Genomic DNA, 22,421 nt, shown 5'->3' with positions numbered 1-22,421 from the left:
CCGTTCTTGCAGAAACGTTTACTGTCAGGTTCCCGATGGATAGTATAGCTATTAACCACCATCTTCTCACAGTTAGAGGGGTGAACGTCTACAAATGACTGCCATCCAGTCATTATTTTCATGGCAGTCGGTTTTTGAAATGCTGATACTTCGGTCTATTGTCAGTTCTGTCATAAACGACGTTGTTCGGCTGTTCACGTTGTTCTATATTTCCTACTAAATTGCTAAGGATGCAGCCAAGTCAATAACATAGCTGCACAAGTAGGCTATCGTTCCAGCTCGACTAAGCTCAACACTGGTGATTCGCTAACTAGCTATGTCATGCAATGATCGCATTAAGCCAGTACACAACATGGCTAACCGGGCAATTACTACCGTTATCATTGAGTGACAAACTTGAAACTTGGCGCAGTGTTTGATGACATCATCAAGATATACCATAGGCTACACAATCTTGTGACCTATCTCGGTATAAAATATCGTCACAATTAACACACACCGATACCGCGTTTTGCGTTTTGCGTTAAATCACTGCTTCAGACGATTTGAAAGTAACAACATGCTGGACTACCTAATTGAAGCGTGAAGGAGATAATTTTTTCCCAGTGCCCACACCAACTTTAATCACATGGTGGTGTTATCATCGAACATCGAATTGATTTGCATGAAGAGTTTGTTGAGTTGCTAATTCGAGTCGAACATACTGATGCTGCTTCAAGGGTCCATATGGAATTTTTTCCGAATCTCCTTCGATATCAGCAATAATAAAAACGGGGATATGGTAATTTGCACAGCCGGATATTCGCGCCATTTCCTTAGTTTATGTTGACAGATTGTGACGCCATTTCCCGGATACAGTCACCTGTCGAAGCGAATCCGCAGCCAGTTTCAGCATTTTTGTTGGCGAAGAGACGTTGACAGGTAGGGAGCTTCTTTTGAATTAGAATTAGAAGCTATGTAGGAGCAGCATTGAAGAATAGCTTCTGTACCAAGCAAGTTTATTCGCGAATGTATCGCTATAAAGAAATGGCGAGGTTTTGATTAACAAGGCGTATACTAAATAGGGGGTCACAAAACTTGCAGTACTAAACAGCTGTAGTGGGGACCATAACAAAATCAGTAAGAGCTGTTAACGTCCGCCCGGTCCGCAGTTTAGTGTTTGTCGTCAATAGAACGTTCTCATCGGTACTCTCCTATCACTAGCAGTAAATCAAAGAAGTTGCTATAGTTCTGGCGACATTTACGAAAGCCTGTCTCCATTTGAGTCTACTTAAAGCGATTCAAGACAACGGCCAGAGTTGAAAAACATTTTGACTATAGATAGCTAACCCACAGACCGATCAAAACACGTGACTGCACGGTTGGGCAACAGGGGTCCACTAACAATTTCTGGTAGCTTCATAAACAATTATGGTAATGTTATAGCTTGAAAAAGTGAGCGCTAAATTTATTAAAACGGGTCTTAAATGCAAGCTACTGTTGCACTGACTTTGAAAATACATAAAATAATCTGGTCAGGGCACTGCAACTAACTCACGCTCACACTTTCATCTGTGTGCCTTGGAGTCGACCTTTGTCAAAATAAATCAGCCCAAGCTTTGTCAAGAAAAGGAGTTTGTGTACCATATTAAAATAGTACATTGAACGCTCTCTTATTTGAGATGTCATTTCATGCTTGTGACGAGATACGATTGTTGATATACAATGTTCTTTCCAATTCTCTACTAGTTGCTGATGATTACCTCTGACGAGTGTCAGTCGAAATATTCGGGTTCATTTCAATATCAATATACTATTTAATTGTATATTGACGTTCCGTACCTCCAAGAAGCTCTTTAACCCAAAATCGTTCTTAAAAGTAGGAAATTGGCCTTCTTCACAAACAGCTCCGATTTCTAGCCCTATCTTATAATACTATAGTACTATACTTTGATGCAGTCTATGTTGATGATGCCACGTAAATCAGACCCAGGCACGCTCATTGAAAGAGCGAATCAACTTTGAGAGTTTGAATCTAAATTCCAGATCCAAGATGAGGAACTTGATCGTGGCGCTTGTGTTGATTACGTCATGCCTCTTTCACGAGGCCAGGGCCGGTCACGTAACGTACCACAGCGTAAGACTGCAGCAACTCGGCTACAACATCTTGGCGTACTCCAAATACGTTCGCCAGAGAGCAAACTCCATTCACGATCTCTACTGGAAATTAAGGTGCTTGGAATGAGGAGTTTCACAATACCTCTCTTTCTCACGATTCTATTTGATTACAGGTCGTATTTCCAAGGCGCCATGAAAGGTGCGTGGGCGTACGGACCGTATTACGGTGATGTTGAGGTGAGATTTCAGTCGAAATACCTCTGTAGCCAGACTTGTGTAAACTACTCGATTTTCAAGCTGAACAGCTACAACTAGAACTAGAACTAACCATCTAAAACAGGGGTCACCAACTCAAATCGGGTCGCGGGCCACTTTTAAAATTTCGTAGCGGCCGCGGGCCGCATGAATTCAATATCTATATAAAGAAGGCAACCACGAGCGTACGTTTTAAAACTATACGTAAGTACAACGCTGTGCTACCTAACATAGGCGATGGATATAGTGACCACAAAAGAACTAATATTTTATTAAAGGAACAAAAATACAACAAAAGATCACTGTCATCAATTAAATTATATTTTGAACTCTGAGCTGTGCAGTGTACGCGATATCTGGAACCACTTCTGGAGGCTATAGCAAGATACGTTACCAGTTGAAAGACCATCTTCACGTAATGCTTGGTATTGTAGGGAAGCCCTAAACCAGTGGTTCTCAAACCTTTTTGGACATGCCCCCTTTATGATCCTGAAAAATTTAGCCCCCCCCTCTTATCGTCAAATCACAAAACGCATTCATAATGTTAGCAATCCCAACGGATAGTTTAATGGCAAGGGTGGTTTTGAATGTTGATGAGAGAATCCTACAATATGAATTCGAGACTATACAGAGAGGAATAACTGTAACTATGAATTAAAGGTAAATCGCAGCGAACGCGAAAAAATTTTCAGTTGACCGCAGCTCCGTGCCCCGTTCGGATGCTTTGACGCCCTCAGAAAGGGGCGCACCCCCAAGTTTAAGAACCACTGCCCTAAGCCGTTTTCTAAGCGTCTCGGTCCTGGCAGTGTTTCGGTCATTGCACTTCACTTTCAGCATTTCAAAATGTTTTCTTAGCTTTCTCCCGAAACCTCAAATCAAGTCGCGGGTCGCATGCCGCGTGTTGGTGACCCCTGACCTAAAATAATCCGACACTAACAAACTAAAACACAACTAACTGATAACTGATAATACTAATTACTAAATTGCAAGTGAGCCAAGAAATATTGGGGATCAATCAATCAATAATCGTTAGGTTATATTTTTCATCTGAACAAGTCACACACAATGTACAATGCGATGTTATGAACAGAAAGGAGGATATCGAACGACACGCAGTTGCGATCCTTTTATGACTGACATCCACCTCGGCCTAGAGTGCCCGATGAAACAGTTCTTTTCGAAGTTGATCTTTTTTGAAACCACGGCCCTTTCAAGTTCTTTCCATTCCTTCAGAGTGCTTTCTTTCGCCGGGTCTTTGTCTGGCCTTTTTTGTCACCGTAAAAACGAGAAGAAGAGAAGCCCAGATGAACCTCCGATGGGACTCGAACCAGGCCGCCCGATTCGTGGGCGCTTATCGTCACCACTACGCTATCTCCCCGGCATTTCAAAAGGATAGTTTCGAGTTGGAAATGAAAGGGGTTCCGACCCCAAAACTCACCCCTGGCAACGTCATTGTTACACTCGCGATTTTTGGTGACTCGAATTGACTCGAGTCATATATTCAAATGCGTAAAATGGCTCGAGTCGAGTCGAGTCAATTTTCGCATTTAGGCTACTCGACTTGTGCTCAAATCATAGTGCATGACTTGAACCAAGTCATATGACTCGAGACTAGAACGGCCAAAGACAGCCATTTCACTGTAACTTCGAAGGATAGTAAAGTCACCATATGATTGGCATTTCGTCTACCAGTCATGATACTTGGAAAATAGGGCCAGAAACTGCTAAGATTGAGGAAAATTACTGTATTATGAATGCGGGCCATTCTATATCACTCGGGCAGAGTTGAAAAAGTGGGTGGAACCGGATTGAACTGAAAACTGAACAGTCAACGTAATGATTTGAGCTCGGATTCGAGTCAAAACGCTATGACCCGGACTCGACCCTCTACCAGCTGACTTGGACTCGGACTTGAATCGGTGGTGAATTGAAAATGACTTTACTTGACTTGACTCGAGTCAAAACTATAAAAGTGAGAATGACTTGGGACTCCGAACCGTATGACTTGGTTACAACCCAGCTTAGTAGTGATGACTGTGATCTAACAATGGCTGCAAGAACATCTCACAACAGAACACCGGTATCACGATGCAGGCCATATGACGACACGTGTATTCTAGTTGTTAGGCAACTAGAATTACTGGTGTTCTTCAAAATCTGCAGGTAGAACTAGAAATACTCTCTTTTCAGAATTCGCATTTAGACCTAGCATTACTCAAAGAATTCTAGAACTACTCAAAAGCAGCAGTTATAGTCGACCGTCATTCTGTAGCCCGTCTAGGCCCAGGTGGGTGTCTGATTTAAAAGACGACTACAAGTCGTTTCGACACCTTCCTATCATTTGATTGTATCGGAACCTTGTAGTGTTTTTATCCAATGAAGTTAATATCAAACCGACTATGTTAATGATACTAAATCCAATTTCAACATTTATAGGATTTTGAAAACTTCATCGCAATGATTGAAGACCAGCAACAAGGTTAGAGTTCTTGCGTACTTGGAGCGTGTACTGTTCGGCTTCAATGTGATTTGTTTTCAGACTCGTAACTCTTCATTCATCATTAGCACGGGACATCATATTATTATTGCCTTGCGTATTTGGATTTCAATAAACGGATCAAACTGCGCCCTACATGGTCTCGAATCTCTTGATAGGTAGATCGTAAGAGAGGGACAGAAAAAGTGATTTGTTGATGCGTCCGACCAAGCTTGGCTCGTTTCACACTACACAGTTCCACTGTAACATTTTCGGGAAAACCAGAATGAGAGTAGAAGCCAAATGACAGTATAGACACATTTCACAACTTAGATTAGAATTACGTTACCTATTGCAAATGTCCACCGAGGACGCGTAAATGTCATCCTTTTGGCAATTCGTCCTCCTTCACAGTTTTTACAGCTGTATGATATTGGACGGAATCAACTGAAAATCGGCATAAATGACGTGAAACAAGTAGTACGCACTTTCGAGCGGGTCATTCGGGAGTCGGATGAAAGTGATGACCTTTAGTTTTACTATGTCAACACCACCAAATTAAAATAAAAAGTGGGTAAATTGGGAGTAGAGTCAAAGTGATGATCTTTTTTTTTTAGTCAAGACCACAAGATTTTCAGTGAATATTACAAAATCGGCTGTTTTCACTTCCCGTCAACTAACTTTAATGATTTGGTAAAATCGTCACCCTTTCCCGATTCCCAAATATGGTAACCCTAATTTAGGGTTACCATATTCAAGTGGCACAAATTCCGGACGTTCTTTAGCGCCCATTAGCGGATTTCAAAATTAGGTATGAGTATAGAGATTGTAGGATCTACAATCTCTATAGTATGAGCACATTGTCGATCAATATGACGTCACCCCAGCAAAGCTTCGTCTATCGACTAAAGGTGGTCACGATCCGGTTCAGGAGTATGTGGTTGTGTGTTATAAGTTGTAACCAGCACCGAAGTCACATTTTTCAGCGCCATTCCGCCCACAGAAACAGTGATCTCGGGCCCGCCGTAGGGTAATCGATGCAACTTCCGGGGCTTCCTATATGCATCTAGTCCGCGGCCCAGCTCAAAATTTGATGAGTTGATTACTAATTTAAGGTCGGCACAGTCAGTCGAATTTTAGCACGGTTATTCTATTAGGCTATAACATGATTTTGGCCGGAGTTTTTCGGACACAGAATACGAAATTCACCACCGGAATTTTCGGACTTTGAAATTGCCACATGGAGCCGGATGGATTCGGATTCCAAAATTTGGGGTTAGAATTTGACTGCGTATTAATACCAAACACACTAATAGTCAGTCATATTCGTGTGCGGCTTCGTTAAACGCTCAGCACCGAAAGCAGCGGATGTGCGCAATGATGCGGGCTAATATTATGTTGAAGTTTAGCTTGCAAAATCGTGTTTATATAGCTCAGTGGCAAAATCGCACGAAGCAGCGTGACACTAGGAGAAACATTCGGTAGTGACACTTATGGTAAGACTAAAAATTCAATATAACCAACTGTACATTTCTAAACTCCACTCTACCAATAATCGAATTTGATATTCCTCACTAATATATTTTCAGCATTCGACAAAATTTGGCCAAGAAAAAGTTGTGCTTCAGCACAAGGTATGCACAAGATATGATTTAGACATAAATGGCCAAGAAAAAGATATATTCAAGTTGTGCTGGGAAGGTATGCACAAGACATGATTTGGACATGACTGGACAAGAAAAAGATATATTTAATTTGTGCTTCAGCACAAGGTATGCACAAGGTATGATTTGAACATGACTGGACAAGAAACGGATATCCTGACATGTTCAAAGATATCTCGTGTTTGCTGAGGCCATTTCGCTCTAATTAATTTAATTATACAACTAGAAGTATCTTGTCCAAGTTCGCTTCGTAGCGTCAAATCGCATTTCGCGAAAAGATAATCATATTCTATATTGGGCTGGACACAAGGATTCGCGTATAGTAGAATAAGTTGAAGCTGAATCGTGTCCAAATTCTAATGATTCGCGCATGTAGAATGCTGTGTTGTAACGTCTGGAGTGGTTGTGATCGATATTACTCTGAGTAGAAGAAGACCTAAAACCAGGGCTTTGGAGCAGCCGTAAATTTTAACTGCTCCAGCTCCGGAGCTTTTTTCTATCATACATTAGCTCCGGCTCCAGCTCCGGAGCTGCATTATTACCACTGCTCCGGCTCCGGCACCGGCACTGAAAATTATGGAATTGGTCTGTCTATATCAGGGGGGCAACCCGCGGGCAAAATGTGGCCCGCGAGAGGTTTTTGAGTAGCCCGCGAGGTGATTTCCTATTATATTATCGAAATCCTGTTACATTATCGAAAAGGAATTGCTCAGATTGTGAACTTGCAAGGCCAACCAAAAATTACAAGTCTGGCTGCGACACTTGGGATGTTGATGACTAAAATATCAGTTCCGACGCGTTGGCAGATCCAGGGTCCAGTCACATTTTTAGTAGAACATTACTAAAAAGTTGCTCCTGTCCTGGGTGGCTCGGCTCTGAAGACTTTGTCATATCGACCCTCCCGTCTACCTTGCATGTCGCATTTCACTGTTACATTTTTGTAGTGTAATAATGTTGATATGTAATGTATACGAATAAACATGCTCTCTCATTACAATATACTAAAATGGTAGTGAAATTTTTCTCCACGCTTCGCGTGTTTAATTGTCACACGATTTCTTGCTTGGTAGCTTACCCCCTCCTTATAATGAAAAAAAAACGCCCAATCTACCCGATTGAGTCTAACTGTATTCGCCATAACGGGAGAAAGTTCGTCTTGGCGCTCGCAGAAAGATCGTCGACGATGAAATTATTGTCGCATATTACCGGAAACCTTCGATATCGATGTGTCCAGACGCCGAATAGTCGTGTCCTTGCCAACTGAGCCCATATAAGGCGGTAAACAGTAGACCCACAATATACTCAAGTAATAATATTATTGACCTATAGTTCATTTATAATCTTTGACAATTTTACACGCTTGGCGCGGCTAGTGGATCGCGCACTCGTTCATCAATTGCATGTCCCCCTTTAGCCGGGAAGGTTGGCCATCCCAGGGTCTATATAGATTACTAATTTACCCGTAGGTTAGATATCTGTAGTAATCTAGGGTCTGTCAGCCGTCCGTAACATCGGATGCAGCAACCAAGACATAGGTGCCGCAGTGTCGGCTTGTGACGTCATACTGAATACCTGTCAATTGTCGATAACATCATAGTTGCACTAGATCGCACTTTACTTCATGCCATTGCTGCGCACAGCATTAAAATTGTGAAATCAGCGGATATGGTTGTTGCATAATAGCATCTTATGAAATACGTCGGAGCCGGAGCTACTCCTCAAATAACGGGCTCCAGCTCCGGCTCCGGCTCTGGCTGAATTTTATGTAGAGCTCCGGCTCCGGCTCCATCTCCGGTGAAAATGCACAGCTCCAGGGCTCAGGCTCCTTGCTCCGGCTCCAAAGGCCCGCCTAAAACTATACTCGATTTTCAAAATGCGCAGAACCGTTGAAATGACAAGTAGGCTGCTATAGGGATGGTGTGAACCTCTGAAAGGTTCAGATTCGTGTGAACGCGATCCTTTTTGAAAGGTACTGTGTGAGCGCGAACGTGAACCCCGTGACGTCATATTGCTTATTGCAATACGTGGATATTGAGCAGAGTGTAAAACGGGTTTCTATACTTGCTACAGATATTACCACATTAACAAGCTATGCAGCAGTAGCCAACACCCCAATCGCAAGAATTTGGTTTTTATGACACAATAAACATTTGAAATCAAGATTGAACCCGTACGCCTGCTAAATTTTTACATCAGACAATGATATCAATTTCATTGATTGGTTGAATAAGCATCATTTGCTGAAGCGATCAACCACATGTAGTGTATTTCGCTCTTGACGTTGTGTGATTGCGGGTCAAGTTCACAGCAGAGAGGCACTAAATATCCACAAACGAAAAGATGGATATTTCGAGCAGGTAAAATGGGAGCATGCTCGTTTAGTGTTGCTTTTTATGCTGCCAGCGCCATGTATAGAGTGGCCCGCAGTTGAAATGCAATAAATTTCAACCAAATATGTTACAATGAAGTGGATATTGTAATATATGAAAAAAAGTTCACAGTGCAAAACCTACCAAGAACGCGAACGTGAACCTTACGTCCACACCATCCCTAACAAGTAGCTATAGTTGACCGATAACTATATAACCAGATTGGTATAGGTTGCATAAGGTGTGGTCAATATTACTTTGAGTAGAACTAGAACTACTCACAATTCAATATCAGCAACTACAATTACTAAAAAAACAGTAGCTATAGTTGGCCGACAACTATAGATTGCTAGTTTGTATACAAGTCCGGACGGAGTCGATTTTACCCTGAGTAAGGGTCATCTGGTCTGATCACAGTTCACTGTCGCGTTCTCAGAGGCAAACGATGAAAGCATCGCACGCTGTTGTCTATGGGAACGCACACCTGTCATGGGAACTATTTTAGTATTTCGCGTCACAAAAATTCGCGTAACGCGTCGACAAACAACCTAATAAAGGTGATACAACATTTTCTCTGTTGCCCGATGTGTCAAGCGCGTAAAAAGCGGCCTTCAGACGTTGACGGTTTTCAGTCCGTGCAAAACTAGTGCAGAAACCCAGGCGGACGTTGAGATTGCTTGAGGGAGAATTATTACTAACCACCTTATTTTCGTCACGATGTTCCAAATACTTTTGCTTTCCGCTGTCACAGTGGCAGTCCAAGGTATGTTCTGTAAAAAGTATACATGCAATACATCTACCGAAGTATAGAGCTTGGTACAATGATAATAGTAGCCTATTCGTTCTGATTGGAGTGTATTTCTTTTTACCCAGTACGTATTTCTCTCATTTACATCGCCTAGGCCCAGGTGGGTGTCCGATTTCACAGACAATTCCAGGTCGTTTCGACACCTTCCTATATTTTCCTTGTATCGCAGTCTTGTGGTGTATTGAAATGATCAAAATATCAATGAATGACTTAATGAACGCAGACTATTGAACTATATCTAAAGAGCCCCCTTTATTGATGTTTCACAGGTGACACCGTATGTTACCAAGAGTTGAACGACGCCTGCTACACAAACCAGCCACCCTGGGGTAACACAGAGCAGAGGCCGTTCTCGATATTGCCAGACACGCCGGAAAATGTTAACACAAACTTCTATCTCGATACCAGATCCCAAAAAGGCCTGGAAGTCTATTTTGACGACATGAACTCGTTGGGGTGAGAGAAGAGTTGGACAACTAATTGAAAGTTTCCAGCTTTCCAGATTAGATTAGAATTAGAATGACTGACACGCAAACACTTGGTAATTGAATTGAATTCAAAATCAAACAGAAATGCTACAGAAATCAAGTTCGGTTCGTATCATAGAATTACTGCACAGTTCTAATGTATAAGCATGTTCGGGAAAACCAGAAGTTGGACTAGAATTAACATTAGAGCATAGTACAGATTCGAATTTCGCTGCAATTAGTCTAATTAGACAACTAGACAACTATCATTCAAATTTGGTTGTTGGAGCAGTCTTCATTTTAAGATCTTTCAACCCAAACTCGATGACTCGCTTCATCGTTCACGGCTACACAGATCGTGCCAATGTGGCTTGGATGGTTGACATGTCAGACGCTCTGCTGGCGGTGAGTGCCAAGTCGTGAATACCGCAAACAAGCATCAACTACGCCGGACCACAGTAGTGGTACAGTATTTCGGCGACTATCCTTTAGCCGTTGAGCATGTCCACTTATGAGAAACTTCGTATCCAAATTCAAATCCTGTAATGATCAAATTCACTTAAAATCAATTAAAATTTAAAAAAGTATCAGAAAATGTATACCGAAATCCAGTAAATCCTGAAATCAGCTCAAAAGTCCAACGAAAATGAAAAAAAATGCGTGTGCTAATCTAAGTAGGCCTACCACTTAAAAAATTCGTTAATTCATATCCGGTCTCAAATCCGTCTTTCCAAGCCCAAATTCCCTTTGATCTCTCTCAAACAGAGGTGGTCAAATACTACTCAAGTAGACGTGGAAGTACGATAAACAATACTCAAGTACGATTAAAAGTGGTCCTTTATAAACCCTGTCAAATGCTGGAAACTAAACGTTGCAGAGAATTGTGTTTGTGCCACAACATCCCAGGTATCAATTTTCCACGGCAGAAGCATTCGACCCCATCTTGCGACGCAAATGATACTTTGGCTATATAGTAACTACAACTATTGAGTAGAAGTAGCGGAAATTTAGATTTACTTGAGAAAGTACTGCAAGTAGAGGGAAACTACTTGAGTACAGAGGTGGTCGGTAACGAAGTACTTCTGCTTTTAGAAGTACTTCTAGTAGACTTTGCCTACTCGCAAAACTTTCTCAAGTAGTTATTACTTTAGGTTACTACTACTTGACAGTTTCAATTTTTAGGCAAAACTAAGACTCGAACACTCAATTTTTAACTTACTTAGGATTCGCTAATTCTACTTCTACTTCTACTCTACTTTTATTATCGTCGATTAGACTTTTATGGATCACAAATATTTTATAAGTTTTCACGCCACCCCTGAAAAGGGCTCGTGGTCGCCTAGGAGGGGACCCCTGGTCTAGAATCAAGACGCCGGTATGTGTTTCTGATTTCGCAGAAATACTCCAAGTCGTTTCGACGGCTTCCTATCTTTCATTGTATCGCAGTTTTGTGGTGTTTTAGAAGATATAATATATATATTATAATAATAACCCAACTCAAATCACCGCGTTTTCGTAGAAAGAGAACGCTAACGTGATACGAGTCGGTTGGTTCGGAGGCTCAGGCCAAGTTAACTACATGAGCGCCGCAGTGGACACACAGATCGTCGGAACAACAGCCGGGATCTTCATTCAAAACTTGATGGTAAGAAGCGTTAAAACTAAACCTAAAAAGCGAGTAACGATTCAGATTATTATCCGTTAAACAGAGCAAGTACGGGATGTCGCCAGACAAGTTTCACTGCATCGGGCACAGTTTGGGGGCGCACACTTGCGGGTACGTGGGGAATACTGCGCCCATAGGACGCATCACAGGTTAGAGATGAAATTATTTGCTATATAAAAATCCAAATCCGGACAGGGCTGTAATGAGTCGAGTGGAGATTTTTATTGACTCGACTTGACTCGAGTCATTTTCTTGAATAAGGAACATGACTCGACTTGACTCTAGTCAATTTTTGTATTGTCTCGACTTGTACTCGACTCATACCGCATGACTCGGCCAAGTCATATGACTTGAGACTCGCGCGGCCAAGACAGTCATTTCATGGTAACTTAAAGAATAGCAAGGTTTCTGGTACTTGAAAAATAAGGCCAGAAACTGTTTCTGGTAAGGAAATTGGTATTATGCGGCGCATTCGATATCACCCAAGCAGAGTTTTAAATCTAATTCCAAATCGGTATCAGAATTTTCATATCTAAATCCACCTTCAAAATGATCATAAATCCACGTCGGAAAAAAATCCTGAATTTTCAAACCCAAATCTAATCCAATTTTGTATCGTGTCGAAATCCAAGTCAAAATTCGATAATAAGTCCATTTTCATACATCTTATTACAATTGAGACATATAGCTTAAAAATGACCGTAAATCGAGATAATGTCTAAATCCGAAATTTTTACAAGTCCATATCCCACCCTCATCTCTCTCAGATATGACCTCATCCTCAACCGTACCCTTCCTTTCCATCTCCGGCAGGTCTGGACCCGGCAGGCCCGTACTTCACCGGAACCGGCAGCGATGTCCAGCTGGACTCCGGCGACGCTTCGTTCGTGGACGTGATTCACAGCGACGCAGAGACTCTGCTCTCGAACGGATTTGTGGGACTCGGAATCGCGGAACAATCTGGAAATGTCGACTTTTGGCCAAATGACGGAAGACAGCAGCCGGGATGCGATCAGGTCACTGAGCATAGACAACTGAGCATAGATAACAGTGATAACAGTGATTTGCAGTATATAGCAATGCATTGAAGTTTGATATTAAGGAATTATCGAAATAGTAGTGCAATCCAAAAGCCAGCCGAGTCCAAGCTCATCCGAAACATTGAAATAAACAAACAGAAAATCACTACGGCCATATTTTGAGATCTGGAAAAGAGGATACTTCATACAAATTGCAAAATTTATAAAAATCGGACGAGATTACGGGTAATTTGAAAATTTGGACTAGAAATATTGTTTTATTGACTAAAGAAGGTCATTTTTCCAAATCGATTCCCGGAAGACCCGCTCCAAGGTTTTTTTTAGTAATCGTTGCAGTCACTGACATCGAAATCCAGATTTCGCGTCATTTATGGGCTTTTTCAGTTTTGCCCATACAGGCATGGATGTCAGAGCTATAAGGTAGGGCGAATTTTTAAGAAAGAAGCCATTTGGACGTACTCGGAGGACGTTTTCGATTTCTTAAAAAATGAGGACAAATCCTCCTAACGGAGGACGTATATGGTAACCCCATGCAGTATAATATAGTATCTTGTTCTTATTTATCACGTATATTCCAGAACGCACTCTCGACTGTAATTGGCTTAGATGGAGTCGCAAGCGGTGCCCGGGACTTTGTGGCTTGCAATCATCAAAGAGCGGTTTCGTTTTTCACTGAGTCGATCAACAGCCCGTGCTTTTTCGAGTCCTATCCTTGTTTAAGTTATTCGCAGTTTGAAGATGGAAGGTGTCTGGAATGCGATGGAACTGTAAGTTTGGAACTTCGCAAGTTTCACTGTCTATCTAACTGATTATATTCCAGGGTTGTCCGCGAATGGGCTTCAACGCCATCGACTCTGAAAGCCAAATCAACAACGACCGAGTTCATACTTACCTTTCAACCAAAGCAGCGTCGCCATTTTGCGGTACATTGCCTGCCTGCCTCAATTGATCTTGATTACAGATTACTTCTATTTCTCCTTCATAGTTTTCACTTTTTAGGCCCAGAAGACTTACCTTTTCACTTACTTCGAAATCGCTGCTTCTAAGTTTACTTGAGTAGAAATTTACGTCGTCAAATATGTCTGCGAGACGAATTGTCTTTGTGCGCTGGAAATGAAAAAATAAGTTGCGCTGGTCAATATAGTTTTATACTTGTATTTTCAACGTTAGCCTTTCATGGACCCCATAAATCTAGTCCACAGACCCCCACGGGGTCCATGTACCCCTGGTTAAGAAACCCTGGCTTATTTTGCAGTAGTAGTCAAGTGTCGTGTGAGCAGTTGCTTTTGAAATTTTTACTGTGATTTATAACTGCTGCTATTGGAAGCAAAGCCTGCGACGATTTGACGCTAATTTAGTGGTAACTACAAATGTAATCGTTTAATAATGAATACTTGATAACTCGCTAAATTATCACCGCGTCTTTAAACTAACAATCAATCATGGTCCTAATTATAACTATAATCTCAGAAAAACTCCATTCATGTAGCAGAGTGAACTACGGTGATGAATGTATTGAATGATAAGGTTTGTACTTAAGTGCTTTTCTAGTAGCTGCTATTTGAGTTAGCAGGTAACCACTACTAATTGCAGAGCTTACCCGTGACCTTTTGGCAATATGCTATTTTCACATCTCCAGAATACATGTCCTACATCGGAATCAGATTGGGAACAAACAGCAAGTCTATCGATGGCTCATTATATGTTACAGTGTACGGCGATGATGCCGTCACAGAGCAGGAGCAAATTGGAGGGAGCGGGTTAGTCTATTAATTCGAAATTTCTATTGGTCAAATATTTAATATTATACTAAAATATATATAATATCACGACTGGGGTTAAGGGCCGCTGCCTCCGTCTTCAATGACCAGAGGTGGTCAAGTAGTCACCGTAGGAAGAAGTAGAATTTCTAGTCAGGTGCAAGTAAAAGTAGCGATTACAAGACAATGTAACTACTCAAAGCGGAAGTAGAAAATGAAAGGTCGGAAAAATACTCGAATATTTTCGAAAAGTAGATTTGGTAAGGTAATTATTATAGGCCTACATTTTCTACTCAAGTACAGGTAAAAGTAGCGATTGCCAATAAGGCATCAGAACTACTTTTAGTTGAAGTAGAAAATGAAAGTATGACAAGTACGCAAACAGTTTCAACAAGTAGATTTGGGAAAAAAATGCAACATGAACAAGCAGAAGTAGCGATTTCCGAATAAGTAAAAAATAAATATTCCTGGCCTAATTTGACTTACAAAACTGAAAATTGTCAAGTAGAAGTAGGGAGCAACTGTTTCCGGAAATAGTGCAACTAGGCAGAAGTACTTTTTCAATGTATCCAAGTAGTTATCTACTACTTACTGCACTACCAACCGTCTATCACGAGAAAGAGAGAGACTTTGACCACACCTGCATTTACTTGACTCGGAAATCTAATTAAAAAATTTCGTTTGAAATTGGATAAACAAATCCGAAAAGTAGATATAATTGTATCGAAAACCCGAATATATTGTCCAGGACTGAATTCAAACTGCAGCCAGGCGGTTACTACAGCGACTTGGTTTACTACGACTACAACCCGGGTCCGATCAACTACGTGAAGGTTCTGTGGGACAAACAAGAACTTAACGTCGGCAAGGATTACATCACTGTGGATTACGTCTCGCTGTTTGTTGGAGCCGAACAGAAGACGTGAGTACATGACTGCGATCCAGATGGCATATTTTGTACAATAAATATTAATCAAACTAATGAAACATGTGAAGTTAATGAACATATGAATCATTAGGAAACATTAATACTATATGCCGACCGATTATCGGCTCGCCGACAATGTGAAGTCGATATTGCACCCTGAAAAAATCGGTATAGACCGTTGGAGGTAATTTTAGTGACGTCACAATATGGTGTTAATGACTCACTGCAGAGGTCTCAAACACGCGCCCCGCGAGTCCATTTTGTGCGGCCCGCGACGGTATTTTGGATTTCGTGGTATTCGACAATCCTTTTTTGAATTTGAAAACTGGGAATTCGCCCCAAAACTACTCCAGAAGCCTGAAACTACTCATCAATCTTCACTATTACATCACTTTCAAAAGTTACCACGCAGTGGAAGATCAATGAATACTTCGGCGATTGTACATTTCTATTGCTATGGCACAGTAACCATTATATTGAAGTTGTTTTTGACCTGTTCCAATATTCTAAGGTAAATGATTTAATTTGACTTAGATAATGGACATGATCAATAGACTTGCTATTAGTAGTATGCCCGAAAACCGGATTAGGTGGTAGGCCTACTGCTTCAATGCTCAGATATCAGGTCAATTTTTGCAAAATTCTGAAATATTCCACCTCTAATTTTGTCACGTCAAATGTCCGCTAGCTGCAAAATCATAACGCGACAGCTTTTACAATGTCGACCTGATGCATTTGTACTCTCGGATGGTGCCCAAAACTAAATATACAGCAACTAAGCTAACTACAGCAACAATTTTATTCAGATATTTTAAACTGTAATTTTTTTCGAGACAGGCGTGAATTCATGACATTTTCAATATGCGTGTGGAATATCAGTTTGCAAGATCCCGTCAAATAAGGCCTACTAGGAAATACATTGAATTCCCCTATTATTGGTGCTGCGGCCCACGGCGCCGTCAAAAAGTGGGAAATTGGCTCGCAAGCACATTTGAGTTTGAGACCTCTGCACCAGAGTCATATAAATATAATCAGCGATCGCCAAACTGGAAATATTGATCAATTTCTCATAGATTGCAATCTTCCAGATGCAGCCAGTTCAAAAATTTAATTCAATTTATTGCTTAATTTTTTTTCATCATTTCAATACACCGCAAGATTGCGATACAATGAAAGATAGGAAGGTGTCGAAACGAATGTACAAATATATTTTCTGACGTTTTGGTAATGCGCCTTAAGACTAGATGTCATATCTTTTGAAAATCCACGAAGTACTTTTTACCTTTCCTAGGTCCTAAAGTAGATTTGCCTGCTCACACTATACTCCATCAAGTTGTTATGACTTTAGACTACTTCTACGAGAGAGTTTTCAATCTTTTAGGCGAAACTGAACTATTTACTTTTTTACACACTTGTAAATCTCTACTTCTAGTTCCACTTGAGTAGATCTAGACGGTGTTACTTTTATATGTAGGCCTAATTGAGTACCGACGGTGACTAGTTTGACCCGATTTTTAATGTAGACTTATCTAATCCAGAATCAGGCCGGGCCTGGCCAGTTTTGTCGGAGAATCCTCAAGTGTATTTATGTTTCATAATGATTCCTATGATCATTAGTTTGATTAGTTTCATTAGTTTCGTTGTAAGAAGGAAAGGTAGACTACCCATTCTGACAGTTAGTAAATGACTTTTCGTTTTCAGGCTGACATTTTGCGGAGACACTTCGATCCAGATGAAGGAACTGACGAGATATACGATTCCTCTTTGTTGATCGAAATTCTTGTCGGATGGTTTGCGAATGAATGATAAATTCTGGTGCTAATATAAAGCCTACTATGAAATATTTTGTGCTGTCGTGAAGCATGATACCGGTGTTCTGTTGTGTGATATTCATACATCCATTGTTAGCTCAGAGTCATCACTGCTAACAAGTAGAGTAGTAGTCAGGAACCGCAATTGTCGGCCCTGGAAGGAGCAAGCTGCAATGAGTGAGAAACCCCTTTATTAGAGAGAGTATTTACTCTTCACCAAAAAAGCAGCATTGCATGGTTTTGAAAAGGCCGCTGCTGTATTCTTCAGGCCTTTGGTTCTCAACCAGGGGTCCAAAGAGCCCACGAAACCTCCAGATTTACAAAATGGGTGATAATGATAACCTAATTTCTATTTTTTTCCAAGCAGAGAAATCAAGAAGCAGTTCCGCTGACTGCTAAAACTTAAAGACTCACGTAAACAGAATTTCCGCTTGAGATGAAATATTCAACTGTGCAAACTCATTTTAATTGCCAAATCGCCAATGATGTGCCTACTGATAGAGACATATTGCTGTTTTAGAGATGTTTTGTTGGGGTTACGGAATAAATTCGCTTGCGAAAAAATCCATATTCCCTGTGATATACATAACCGCTATTCCAGAATATAACTTCAAGATGAGCTGCTACATAGAAATGACCAGGTTGGACGTTGTATTATTAAAATGATGATGCTGATATTGATTGATTGATGTATGTTGCCATCAGACCCAAATGTGTTGTTGGAAGTGTTACGCGTTATTATTACATTCGCCACTCCATATTAATGTATTTTCGGCACTCGTTCATGTCACAGCGACGGCGCGGATTTTTGAAACACAACAATGTATTTCAAGTAATGCAGCCACCGAATTCGTTTTGAAATAATAAACGTCTTCCAAATTCCTACATAAATAGTATGATGTTGATTTCAAGAATGGTCATTTTGTTGCTGTTTATCACTTATCTAAATGAATACTAGCCAGCCTTCAGGATTACCGGACCTCGACCTAACATCGACCTCGCCCTCTGCCACATGCCGCCTCATTTTGTCGCTTGCGTCTTATATTCTTTGCATACTTTTCATTCAGTGTACATGCCTCTTCTTAACTTCTCCTAGGATAAGGTGGGTGTCTGATCTTGAAGGCTACTCCAAGTTGTTTCGACACCTTCCTGCCTTTTCATTGTATCGCAGTCTTGTGATGTTTTGAAATGATGAAAATATTAATAAAACTGATTGACTGATTTAATAGCCTACTGTTAATATTTACCAAGACAGATGAAGGTTGCACGACAATACAGCTAAATTTCAGCTAAAACTTCGGGGTTCTGCGGGGATCCGTGACGGTCCCGGGGGGTCCGCGAAGACAAAAAGGTTTAGAACAGTGGTTCTCAACCGGGGGTCCGCGAAGCCTCAAAATAGTTGATAACCTAATTTGTTTGTTTTTTTAATTTGGAAATCACGAGGCATTTTCGCTTCATTACTACTAAAACTCCAGAGCTCACATCAACAGAATGGCCGTCAATAAGGAAATTTCCTACTGCTGTGAGGACTCATTTTAATTGAGGCGATGATTTTGAAGACACGACCACTTATTTCAAGAAATGCAGTTGCAGAATTCACTTTGAAATAATGGAAGTCAACCCAATTTCCACATGAATGGTATGATATTATTTTCAAGAAAATACATTTCGTTGCTCTTTATCACTAAGCCTACAGTTATCACTCGCACAAAACAGATGACGATTGCTAGATAATTGAGCTAAATTTGATCAAAAATTTCGTGGGGGTCCGCGGGGGTCCGTGGCGGTCCAAATGGGGTCCGCAAAGACAAAACGTTTGAGAACCACTGGTTTAGAACCAGTTCAACAATGAGATGATTGACGAGGCGTCGATCTCCTCACAATGCAATGCAGTTAGATATAGATAGACATGCTGATGCTGATAGTCCACCACCGGTAGGGAGAGACCTGGGACAAATGGGTTCCATACTATTACCGAGAATGCTATTACCGAGAATGGACATAACCGAGGACGGACATTACCGAGAATGGCCAATGCCAAGAATCTAACTTAATGTAACGTACGTTGTCGAGAAATTTATACCTGAGAATCGATAACGAATGTGGCAACGCCGTGATGCACAGTTGCACACACACGACCTGTTCATATGCATAACATGCCTGCATTGCATATATTGCATTATCGGTAATGTCCATTCTCGGAGGTGTCCATTCTCGGTAATGTCCATTCTCGGTCTTGTCCTTTTCGGTTATAGCATTCTCGGTAATAGCATTCTCGGTATTGACCGGACACCGGACAAATGTAACTAGGGCCCTTGGGGCAAATGTAACAATCGACCTCACCGCTAGTAGAGTGGAGAATCGCCTTGATATTTTAGTAGTTTTCTCCTATTATACCTGAAGTTACGTTGAGCTACGACGCGAAGCCTCGGAATAATAAAACGAAATGTTGGACCCTTGAGTAAATATTTTCTGGTTTGGAATAATTTGTTTAGAGTAGACAAATAGTAGCCTACTTCAAGTGGTTCCAACGCAATATATGTTGCTTTAGGTCGATCATGTGATATTTGGACGACGTGGAGGCGCGTGTGTAGTACTTGTGCACTGCGGTTGTATGAGGCTGTGCACTAGGGTTATGACTAGAAAAAATATTTCAAAATTTTGTTTGTCCTGTAGTCACAAACGATGAACCTTTGTGTCCTGATTTCAAAATTCACAAAGTTAAGACTGTTCAAACAAAAAAACTTCCGCACAAAAATTTTCCAGTTTTCACTGTATGAAGGATAGGCTTTCTTTTGTAGATATAATTTATAGAGACTGATTTGATTTTAACTGACCCAATTGCAATTGTAAAGATTTAAAATAGTATTTTGGTAAATTTTGATCGCCAAGATTGAAATATTCCTATCGTGTTCTTGTTTACAGTCAAAATTGAATAATTTATAAATAATTATTAATTCCGATTTTAGATGTGGACTGTATATATCGTATAATTTCAATTTGTCTGACACAAATCAAACTGGGTGTTCGAAAACGCAAAAGTAGAGCAACTCTAGATATTTTCAGCCTTCTAGAAAACTGATTAGAAGATTATGATGCATAGGAAAATTTAAAAATCTCATATATCATATGTGACACCGTAGCATCTGTTGATACTGGACGACAGAATGGCGTTGTTTCTAAACTGCAAAATGCAATGATGAGCAAGGGTTTACATAAACCACAATATACTGTTTGCCAACATCATGTTATCGATTCTTAACGCATATATAAGAGTTCTTCAATCTAACGTCTTCAACAAATCCGACTCTCAGCTACAAATTTGGAGATGATGTGGTAAAACACTACGAAAACTTGGTGCAATCCACCAAGCAAGAATTTCAGATGAAAATATTAGAAAACCGAGGATGAAGTGATGATTTTAAGTTTATCAATGACCTGTGCAGAGCATGCTGCTCTTTCAAAGAAAATAGTATAGATTACCACTAATCAAATGGCATAAACTTCCATCTCTACGCAATGCGAGGTGGTGCTCAAGGGCCATGATTGCGTACTTCCAAATCCCCAGATGTAGAATAACTCTGGAGATATCATTAGTCATCGCAAATGCGTGTCAGAAAGACTGGTATTCTAACCAGATGTCCAAAGATGGAATATACTAGAGCCCGACCGATTACCGGTTCGTCGATAATAACACTTTGAAAGAATTATCGGAATCGGCCATTGGAGCTGAAAATTTATCGGCAATTTACGTGTGACGTCATAACATGGCGGTGGGAAGCGAGAAAGCTGTAATGTTTGACCGCTAGACTGAGAATATTGATATATTTCATAAAGCTTAAACTTTACAGGTGTCCAGATGGAGCCTTTCTAGTATATTTCATGTTCAAGCATAACAATGGCTGTAAAGATGTTCAAATAAATGCCCTCTGAAGCTTTGAAAATGTGCTTATGTATACATCCAACTTCTTTTGAATATCGGCTGAATGTATTAGGGTTATCGGTCAAGGTGTGAGATATCGGTTTTATCGGTATCGACCATAAAATCCAATATCGGTCGGGCTCTAGAATATACCAAAGATGATTTGCTGATATCTTTGCGGTCGAATGTCCTGCAGCGATAAAGTGCCTCAAAACCCCGTTGGAAGTCGGATATGTCCGTCATAGATGTCCCTGACGCTAACATAATAACAGAAAGGGAATTCAAATTGATGGATGAACTTTACAAGAAGTGCAATAGGACATATATTTGAAGATTAAATTTGTAGCAAAGAAATCTTTGAATTTTTTAAATTTTTCTAAATTTGGACCAGTGTCGAAAATTGAACTTAGTTTGTGCGGGACATTTTTTTCGATTTGACAAAACGATTATAATTTTATTAATTTATACCAAAATGTTCATCAATTCCTGCTACAAGCAAAAATATTTTTTTTTAGTCATAACCCTACTGTGCACTCGTGGGAGTATCATGTGTGAACTCCTCGAGCAATCAGTCTAGAAGAACTGGAAGACGTCGTATCAACCGAACGTGAAGTATTCGTGCATATCATGACTATTTCCTTACAACTATTCAAAACGGTCCACAACACAGCGTTTCTCTAACTCTCTTTACCACTCGATGATATCGAACTATGTGCCTGGAATTAAGTTGTAAATGGAAACGTACCGGTGTGTATTATTCGTCCTTGGTCGTCGCCATTATTGGTCTGCCTTGACGTCAACGAATAGCAAGAGAACAGTATTTCATTTGGTAGATCGAAGTGGAACTGTTTCTCACAACACATGGTAGATCGTGTCCACTGTCCGGTTCGTTTATTTTGATGTCTTGTTATTGTGATATAGATGCAGCTTGCTTTGTACTGCTTTGTAGCAAGAACTGCGATTGAACCGACAAGCTACATCACTTCTGTAAAACATGGTTGAAGTATAGAGATTATAGTAGATTAAAGCTATCCTCTATTTGCTCGAATCAACCTCGTATTTGTTCCTATCATCGCATAAATTGTGCGGACATATACATTTCAACGGTCGATTAGCTCAATATCGTCGAACAAATAGAAGAGCTAGGTTATTTAACCA

General features: G+C 40.6%; 1 protein-coding gene and 2 long non-coding RNA genes across 4 annotated transcripts; 2 read left to right on the top strand and 1 right to left on the bottom strand.

The window, feature by feature from the left end:
• The first annotated feature begins 763 nt into the window (after window positions 1–763).
• LOC145432834 (uncharacterized) lies at window positions 764–4,984 on the top strand. Its single transcript, XR_013912984.1, has 5 exons — window positions 764–921; window positions 2,026–2,211; window positions 2,271–2,334; window positions 4,789–4,831; window positions 4,892–4,984. It is a non-coding gene; the product is annotated as an uncharacterized LOC145432834 (long non-coding RNA).
• A 3,105-nt stretch (window positions 4,985–8,089) lies between these two features.
• LOC145432835 (uncharacterized) lies at window positions 8,090–22,314 on the bottom strand. Of its 2 annotated transcripts, XR_013912986.1 has the most exons (4): window positions 22,009–22,314; window positions 13,857–13,949; window positions 12,555–12,762; window positions 8,090–10,676 (listed from the first exon to the last, which is right to left on the bottom strand). It is a non-coding gene; the product is annotated as an uncharacterized LOC145432835 (long non-coding RNA). The 2 variants fall into 2 exon arrangements; XR_013912985.1 differs by having other exon boundaries at window positions 8,090–12,762; window positions 22,009–22,313.
• LOC145432825 (inactive pancreatic lipase-related protein 1-like) lies at window positions 9,484–17,371 on the top strand. The gene is made up of 11 exons (XM_080309632.1): window positions 9,484–9,624; window positions 9,939–10,125; window positions 10,442–10,541; window positions 11,656–11,781; window positions 11,846–11,951; window positions 12,616–12,818; window positions 13,421–13,609; window positions 13,663–13,765; window positions 14,482–14,602; window positions 15,351–15,524; window positions 17,232–17,371. Exons 1-11 carry the CDS (start codon window positions 9,579–9,581, stop codon window positions 17,299–17,301), a joined length of 1,425 nt encoding a protein of 474 aa, XP_080165758.1. The 5' UTR covers window positions 9,484–9,578; the 3' UTR covers window positions 17,302–17,371.
• Window positions 22,315–22,421: the final 107 nt, after the last annotated feature.

This window comes from Botryllus schlosseri, chromosome 2 (genome assembly GCF_051294905.1).
Source record: "Botryllus schlosseri isolate E-star chromosome 2, Bs_hap1, whole genome shotgun sequence".
Lineage (NCBI taxonomy): Eukaryota > Metazoa > Chordata > Ascidiacea > Stolidobranchia > Styelidae > Botryllus > Botryllus schlosseri.
This window is presented reverse-complemented; position numbering and strand designations above follow the sequence as displayed.

Coding starts and splice junctions, on each gene's coding strand:
- LOC145432825 (XM_080309632.1), top strand. CDS start 9,579: ATGTTCCAAATACTTTTGCTTTCCGCTGTCACAGTGGCAGTCCAAG. Junction 10,126..10,441: donor GACGACATGAACTCGTTGGG/GTGAGAGAAGAG, acceptor CTTCATTTTAAG/ATCTTTCAACCCAAACTCGA. Junction 13,610..13,662: donor GTCTGGAATGCGATGGAACT/GTAAGTTTGGAA, acceptor ATTATATTCCAG/GGTTGTCCGCGAATGGGCTT.